This window comes from Ciona robusta, chromosome 7 (assembly GCF_009617815.1).
Source record: "Ciona robusta chromosome 7, ASM961781v2".
Taxonomy (NCBI): domain Eukaryota; kingdom Metazoa; phylum Chordata; class Ascidiacea; order Phlebobranchia; family Cionidae; genus Ciona; species Ciona robusta.
In genome coordinates this window covers 6,305,496-6,314,139 of record NC_143241.1, presented here as the reverse complement: position 1 = coordinate 6,314,139, position 8,644 = coordinate 6,305,496, and the positions used below count along the sequence as shown (strand labels likewise).

Here is an 8,644-nt window from a genome sequence, read left to right as displayed (position 1 = left end):
CGAAGATTATAAGCAACGGTCAAATTTACGGTTGTTCTACCATTTGACAATGCACACTTCTTCTTTATACATCATTTTATACTGGCATGTGCCCGTTCATTACAGCTATGCTCTCTTGTTTAGTTTACGTTTATCGCAATTTACGAACACGGATCTATTAATTTAGAATGCGTCCTTGCACAACTTAATTTGAAATCACTTTATAATGGTAATTCGGCATTCTTAGAGCTTTTTGGAGGCAGAGTTTGGAGGTAAACGAATTCGTTTTCATAAAGAGTCGAGTTCGCTACACGCCACTGCCAACAAATGGTTTGCGCGGTTTCCGCTGTCATGACATGTATGGTTAACATAGCTTAAAATGCGTGACAAATTACGCCTTACTCATGGCCTATTAAATAGTATTGGGACTGTTACTTACTACGTATTCAATGGAATGAGCATGTGAGTATAAATTCTCGCGTACAGCTTTTGAAAACAGCAGTTTCATTGCTGCAATGATTTGATTGGCAAGAAGGCATTCGTTAACCGTGAAATTGACTTCAAATTTTCTAAATATTTTTGTGTTCATACTAGTTTTTAATGTTTAAATTAAAACTTACTATTTTGAAAGTTCTTCGTGTTAGTGAGAAATCCTGCTTTATTTTATTGCCTGTTTTTAGTCGTAGTATTATTTTTAAATTTAGTGATTGTCATGAATATGCAAGAAGGTGATTTTGTTAAAAAAAAGTCCAGAGCTTTGGACAAAAAAGATGAAAGCAGAAAAGGATCAGTTGATAGTTTAATTGTGGAATTAGTAGATTTTATTAACGCAAAACCGGATTATTTTACCACGAGCTCATGTTCTGGTCGTATTGTTGTGTTAACAACCAATGAGAGTGAAAATAACACGAAACATACAAGCGCAAAGAAAGGATGCAAATGGCACCTTGTATCCCATGTTGCAGTAAATGCATCAGATGTTTTAAACTGCTTGAAATCAGCAGCTGAATTAACAAGATTCAAGTTTGAAGGGTTTATTATGCATATAAATTGCCGCGACCTAAAATCAGCCAGTTTAATGCAAAACGCGGCCTTGTCTTCTGGATTTCGAAATTCTGGAATTACAATTGGCAAACATGGTCGTAATTTACAAGTTGCTATTCGAGGAACAATGAACCTTGAAGTACCACTAATGGACACAGATGGAAAACGAATAACATCAGATGAATACGTTGGACACATTGTTGCAATGGCCAATGACAAACTGACCGAAAATGCCAAAAAAATTGCGAGATTTAATAAAAGTCTTCATTACCTGCTGCAAATACAATGTCAAGACACATCAAAAATAAAACCTCGAACTACAAAAACATTTTCATCTGATACCTACAAAGTAAAACCTGCCAAAAATGATGACATTGAATATCTTATTGAAGATATAAACACAATGTTTCATGACATGCAAGGATAAGTAGGCGATTCAAACTTTTTAATAATTTGTTTTTGTTTTTTAAATTTTTGTGTAGCACTTTTAAAGATACATTTACTATTAGTGTCTGATTTTTACGAAAATATGTTTATGGGCTAAACTTTTTTAAAAATGTGTCGTGTAAAATAATTAATAGTTTAATGTCTGGATGCAAGATTAATGTATGTTATTCAACAAGGCAAAATGCATGGCAAAAGCCAGCAAGCCATTATACATATGTGTTTAATATTTATCTCTATGTGAGAGGTTTTCAACCAAATTTAACTCTTAATTTCAATAGCAGATACCAAGTTAGGTTGGGGCTGATGATTTTTGAAATAGTAAACACCATTTTGGGGGCAGTGCTCTTGCACTGGCTTTTTATCACGCTGTTCAATCCATGGCGTAACCCGCCCGGACCATCGGGGCTTCCCCTGATCGGAAGTCTCCACCTGGCGGCACCAGAGTTCCACATAAGTATATTAATAAAATTTCCATTCCCCTTTACTCCCTTTCTCTTTTCTGCTTTTCTCAAAAAACAAATTACCGGATTGTTTAATATTTGTTTTTCAGAGTTGCCTAAGCTTGCTAAAAAGTATGGACCCATTTTTACTATAAAAGCTGGATACAGACGTGTGGTGTTTCTGGTTGGCTATGACGTAATTAAAGAAGTGAGTTATATACAATTGTATATGTATATATATATTTATTTTATATATTATATATTGGCGCTGTGGCACAGTGGTAAGCACGTAAAGTTAATGCCAATTGGTCCAAGCCAGTGTCAGTGGTTATTTATGGGTCTAAAATCTAAATTATCAGTCAAACATTAAATCAAAATTGTCTCTAAGAATTATCACCTGCAAAGTTAAATACATAGTAACTCGTAAGCGAGTAAGATGTGTATGTGCAAAACGTTGACTGTGTATGTGTTATATCGACTGTCTTCGCAACGCTGGGAGTAAATAAGATATCACTTATTTATTCTTCCAGGTTATCACAGACAGAGCAAAGGATTTTGCGTCAAGATGTCCCACTATAGTAGCAAGAATTGTTCGTGGAGAAGGTTTAGATGGTGAATGATTATATTAGTTTACTTTATGTTTACAAATATACAATGCATGATCTCTGTACAATTTTTCTTTACTCCCGTAATATAAGATACAAATAAAAAGTTTTTAGTTTTTTTTTAATCAAAGATAATGCCTCATCCCCATATGACATTGTATGTTTTTAAATCTTTGCTACCATAATTGAAGACACAAATAAAGTTATTGTTTTATTATATTAGTTATGTTTTAATTATAGGTATTGCTGCATCCCCATACGGTCCCAAATGGATGGCAAATCGCAAGTTTTTTTACTCTGCCATGCGTACCATGGGGTTGGGGAAACGTGGGATAGAGAAGTGTGTGGTTGATGAAATTCCCTACATTGTGGGAGAACTTGAGAATATTTGCTCCAATGATGGGTTGTTTGAACCATCGAGTGTATTTGACTCTGCTGTACTGAACGTGCTGGCATATTTTACTTTTGGAAATCGGTAACTTTACAATATATGAATATAGACAGTACTATGGGGTGAGGTGGAATACTGTTAGCACCTAAATCCCATATTTCCTGATTGTGTTTTAAACAATTAACACTGCTATTAATTTGCGGGACTGCGGGTATATAATTCCTTAAATGTTCTTTTTTAATACCAAATGGGGCGAATGAAAACATGTCTCATCTTACCCCACCCTACTCTAATCTTTTTTCACTTTATATATTCAGCTACTCTTATCAAGATGAAAAATTTAAAGAACTCATCCACATCAATAATGATTTCTTTCAAAAATCGAAGTTTCTGAATCAACCACAATTCTTTCTTCTTACTTTGATACCTGGCTTGGATAAATACTGGCTTCCCAAATGTGGAAAAGATATAAAAGAATCGTTTGGGTGGGTGGAGAATTTACATCTATTTTATATAGTTTAGATTCGATTGTATTTTGACCAAATTTAAATATATAGAAAAACACTTAACGGCAAATCCTGATGATGTCTCGCCATATGACTGATAAAACGTCGGTCTTTTAAAAATATGAAAACAAATATGTCCAAAAATTTCTTCTGCACTTACAACATAAACCTGGTGTCAACAACATATATACATGAACTAATATTCTTTATCAAAATATTTAATTTACGTTAAAATGTTTTCTACTTAAAAGATCAACATACATTAATACCTTGGTATCTTTATCAAAATATTTAAATAATGTAATGTTTAAATGTTTTTCTAGTTAAAATATCAGAATATTTAATTTATATAAACATATTTTTTTTCTGATTAGGAAAATCAACAAATTTGTGAAAGCAGAAATTAAACAACACCGACAAAATCTTGACCCTGAGAACCCAAGAGATTATATTGATTGTTATCTCAATGAACTTAATCAGATGAATGATCAAAGTGAATTATCTGAACTTGGTAATTAATAAAGTGGATTTTAACACACAAATTTTCAGAATTTACAATGTGTAATTTTATGGATTATTTATGGGTAATAATTTTTAAGTGATTTTTTCATTGTTTAGTCTTTGACTGACAATTTGGACTCACAAGTGATCACTGCGTTGGAGCAATTGTTGTAAAGTGTCTTACCAAAAGGACACACATGCCCACAATGGTAGCAGCATCGAGCCTCGAACTTGTAAACTATGGGCTAAAGGGGGGCACGCTAACAACTTAATCACAGCGCCTGTTTGTCAAAAACGTTTATTCTTTTTACTGTTTTATTCATAAGAGTGTTTTAACAACTGTTGTTTTACGATTACTACCCGTCTTTAGGCTTTTAAAAACTGTTCCGTTCTTCTTTATAGTGACCGTAGAGACAAAATAAATTACATTCATTCAAACTTTTTGTTTCTCAGGTTTAGAAATGTCGATCATGGATTTGTTTCAAGCTGGAACTGAAACTACATCAACTACCTTACGTTGGGCAATTTTATACTTAGCTAATAATCCTCATATTCAAGGTAAACCTATTGCATTGTTTTTAGGCCTCTGTAATGTGATTTGCTTTGTACTTGCATTACGGTGAAACAACAGTCGTTATAACACGGATGTTCTGTGTCATACACCTTGTGCCCGCTTACGAGTTGTAACTTTTGTGGGTGATTTGTTTTTTTTTATATGGCTTACAATTTAAACAACCCATTAGTGACCACTGGGTTGGAGCAATTGCTATTAAGTCTTTTGCTTTAGGAGTTACATACACCCACAATGATTTATACTTAGTTTAAATGCTCTTTCTTTTATCAGAGAAAGTCCAGCAGGAGATTGATGAAGTTTTGGGTTTTGATCAACTTCCTCAATATGAAGATCGAATGAGAATGCCATATTGTGAAGCAACTGTTCTAGAAGTACAAAGAATGGCAACCATTGCACCAATTGGTTTGTGCTTTTTAATTTAAACCTAGGTGACTGCGGCTTGGGCACAGTGATTAGCGCACCTGCTCCTGACCCAGGGTGTTCCCTTATGAGTTCAAATTGTCAGTCAAAGGTTATACAAAAAAAATCCATTAAAAATTGTTACCCATAAAGTTACATACAAGGTAACTCGTAAGCGGGCACAAGGTGTTTAAAACAAAACACCCGTATGTATTATAGCAACTGACTTTACCCACGAGGCAAGGATAAATAAGATATTTATTTATTCAGTGTACCAACATTATAACTAATCATACAGGTTTGCAACATTGTTCAGAAGACGACCAGGTGTTAGGTGGCTATCATGTCCCAAAGCGTACAAGTATTGTGGCATGTTACCACTCTATTCATTTCGACCCAAAATTTTGGAAAAATCCCAACAAATTTGATCCATGCAATTTTCTTGACAGCAATGGAAAAGTTTGTATTCCTGATGCATTTATGCCGTTTGGTGGAGGTAATGTTCACGCTTTACTAATTTGCATGTTTATTAATGTAGTAGGTAATGGGTAAAATAGACTAAAGTACTAGAATATACAATAAATAAATATTATTTTAGTTTAACTCCTTGAATATAATTTAAAAAAATACCCTTGAAGTTACGTACGGGGTAACCCGTAAGCATGAGATGTATAAAACAGAACACCCTTGTTATAACAACTGTCCTTGTCACGAAAGATAAACAAGTTAATCATTCATTCCCCACTCACTAGTATAATAAGCCATTACACAATTGAATTGCAACACTCTACAACACACTAGTTACATTTTATATAATGACAAATTTCAACAAAAAACTTGTTTTTCCAGTAGTGTCGATAAGTTTAGAAAAATTCCAAAAAAATAATCACCTACAAACAGGGGCGTATCCAGGAATTTATAAAGGGGGGGGTCCGCAAGTTTTTGCTTAGAAAATGGATGCGTATAAAACGTAACGTGCTCGATAAAAAACCCCCCTGACTAGCATAAATAATAACGCACACGCTGGCGCAAATAGATGTGTTCAAAGGGAGGCTATCTAATTTGCGCCGAAGGCGCAAAAAAAATTTTGCTTAAACCCCTACCTTTCTGCTGTAAAACCCCCCCGTTTTACAAACCTAATTAAATTTTTAAATTACCACGTACGTTGTCATGTTATTGGGTTACGACGGCGAAGCTTATTTTGCGACGTAACAACAATTTATATGTGGTTAATTGCGTCATAATGTCCATTGACGCGTCCGTTATTAGCTACATCGTGGATGTAAAAAACAAGTTAGAATTACGTTCCTTGTTCTTTTTGTGATAGTACCCAACTTTCTATACCTCAGTAAAAAGTCGTAATCGAGTTAAGTCTACTCACCGTGTGACACACAGCGTGTGTAGCAAAAATGGGTACAAAGACGACCGCAATCAAAATTTTTGATAGTCGATTGTATGAGATAACGTCATGATTTCTACACATGCGAAACAGTTATAGATCAACATCCCAAAGCATTAATAAAACTGATCTTGACGCATGGTGCTGCGTAGGTACCGGTGCAAATCGAGCATCGTTTCTCTTGGTAACGTTTTATTTTAGCGTTTTTTACAAGCCGAGAAATTAATTAAAAACCTGTCTATCAACGCCGGCCGAGTGCCGATATAAGGCGATGCACCATCATTGACCACATGCCATGAAAGGTTAAACTCGATATTACATCTACATATTATCCAGAATTACAAAGTTGGCAGAGTGAAATGTTGTATTGACGACTGGTCTCTACATCAATACGGTTGAATTTAAATATTTAATTCACTTTTTGTTTTATGATATTGCACCTGTAGCCAGGCATGTAAAACGTGCAAATCGTTATAGTTTTATTAATATGCTTCTGTTAACAGTTAATAATGGCCTGGGCCCGAGCGCTAACGACGCCATTAAGGAGAAAAGGCGCACGCGAACACGTTCGGTTTTAGTCGGAAGGAGCCGCTAATCAAAATCGCACAGAACACGTGGTTTCCGATCAAACGAACATGTGGTTTACGATCAGAGAGACCGCACAAGACACGAGTTTCGTGAATTGCAGTGCTGCAACATGTAGAATTCATGTAAAAAAAATTATTTATAATTGTTACAAAAGATTTTGCAATATTAAAGTATGAGTAGTTTTACAATTTTTCGCCTTTAATTACGAAATCAAACGCGGACACACATGCCACTCAGTAACTCGCAGGTGCTGCTGTTCCTGACTTTCCAAGAGTAAATTCCTAACGAACGAATTTGTTTGAACTAGGTTTCGTTACAAACTCGAATCCCACGTATTCAACCACGCATATTCGGATTCGATTGCATAATAAAAAATGCATCGAATAACGCCGAATTGATGGAATCCTGATTCGGCCCATCCCTAGTTTTTTACACGTGATTAAGCACCTTATACTAACCCCGGGTAAAAATATTAACACAAAAATAGTGGAACTTTAGATTAAAGAAAAAAAAAAAAAATTTACAAAAAAAAAAAAAAAATTTTTTAAATAATATTCAAAGGGGGGGGTCCGGACCCCCGTGACCCCCCCCTTGTATACGCCCCTGCCTACAAAGTAACATACATGGTAATTCGTAAGCTAAACAATGTGGTATATATACTTTGAAAGACTTGATTTGTTGTTACGGAGTCTTTGGTAATCATTTTGTTTACTAATATATTTTTTTAAAAGGACTACGCATATGTGTTGGAATGAATATTGCGAAACAAGAACTCTTCCTGTTCTTTGTGGCGATCCTCCAAAAGTTTTCTCTGCATCTTCCGGATGATATGGATCATCTTGATGAAAAACCTGGACCAGGAATCATACTCGCTCCCAAGATCTATCGAGTCCAGATAAAACGCAGAGCATAGTTTAACATAGGACCTCCCAAACTCAAACCTTTTCAATCTCCTAACCTTTTCTGTGAGGCTTTTTACTTCACTCATGCTCCAAAGATCTATCAAGTCCAGATAAAACGCAGAGTTTAACACTCAGCTTCCCAAACGGGTTTACTCTCAAACCCTGTTTTATCTTCTGAATAAATGAATGTAACTTACTTTACCTTCGCATGGCTGGGAAACGACAGTTGATATAATACGGGTGTTCTGTTTCATACACCTCGTGTCAGCTTACAAGTACCATGTATGTTACTTTGTAGTTGATTTTTTTATTTTTAACTTTTGTAAAATTAGTATACTCTCGATGACCCCTGAAGTTTGTTACCCCCAGGTTTTCAAAGCCCTGGTGTAACAATTCTTAATATATTTCTTTCAGCATTCGAACAAAATTACTAAATGCACATTAAATCAATGCACGCTATATATACCTCCTATTTCATGTTATATATCACAAGATTTCTAATATCTATACAATGTTCAGTTTGTTTTTTTGTGTATTTTATTGTCGACTGGATTGTTACTTTTTGATGAAATTATACTTTTTAAATAGTTTATATTGTAATACATGAAAATACATAATACCTCCGCACCTACATACCTACAATATTACAAGAGTATACGGTTTTAACAGCATTTGAAACTTTTTACCCCCATTATTACATTTGACACTTTTTAAATAAATTAACAAAAGTAAGCCAATAAATTAACAAAAATAAGTTATTTAATGATAAGGTAGGAATAGCAAGCTTGAGATGAATGAACGTATCTTGCTTTACCCTGGCGTGTTCAGAAAATGACAGCCGTTATAACACACGTGTTATGTTTGTTTTA

General features: G+C 34.7%; 2 protein-coding genes across 3 annotated transcripts; both read left to right on the top strand.

Annotated features, from left to right (window-relative positions):
• The first annotated feature begins 500 nt into the window (after window positions 1-500).
• LOC149734204 (tRNA wybutosine-synthesizing protein 3 homolog) lies at window positions 501-1,748 on the top strand. The gene has a single exon (XM_089881797.1). It carries the CDS (start codon window positions 692-694, stop codon window positions 1,448-1,450), a length of 759 nt encoding a protein of 252 aa, XP_089737923.1. The 5' UTR covers window positions 501-691; the 3' UTR covers window positions 1,451-1,748.
• On the top strand, window positions 1,609-8,406 carry LOC149734203 (cytochrome P450 2B4-like). 2 transcript variants are annotated; one of them, XM_089881795.1, is made up of 10 exons: window positions 1,609-1,924; window positions 2,021-2,118; window positions 2,441-2,522; window positions 2,756-2,990; window positions 3,224-3,391; window positions 3,787-3,923; window positions 4,367-4,471; window positions 4,758-4,889; window positions 5,185-5,382; window positions 7,605-8,406. In XM_089881795.1, exons 1-10 carry the CDS (start codon window positions 1,609-1,611, stop codon window positions 7,784-7,786), a joined length of 1,653 nt encoding a protein of 550 aa, XP_089737921.1. In that variant the 3' UTR covers window positions 7,787-8,406. The 2 variants fall into 2 exon arrangements, with proteins under 2 accessions (XP_089737921.1, XP_089737920.1); XM_089881794.1 differs by having other exon boundaries at window positions 1,609-2,118.
• The last annotated feature ends 238 nt before the right edge of the window (window positions 8,407-8,644 follow it).

Coding starts and splice junctions, on each gene's coding strand:
- LOC149734204 (XM_089881797.1), top strand. CDS start 692: ATGAATATGCAAGAAGGTGATTTTGTTAAAAAAAAGTCCAGAGCTTTG.
- LOC149734203 (XM_089881794.1), top strand. CDS start 1,609: ATGTCTGGATGCAAGATTAATGTATGTTATTCAACAAGGCAAAATGCA. Junction 2,523..2,755: donor TCGTGGAGAAGGTTTAGATG/GTGAATGATTAT, acceptor TTTTAATTATAG/GTATTGCTGCATCCCCATAC. Junction 4,472..4,757: donor TAATAATCCTCATATTCAAG/GTAAACCTATTG, acceptor TTCTTTTATCAG/AGAAAGTCCAGCAGGAGATT.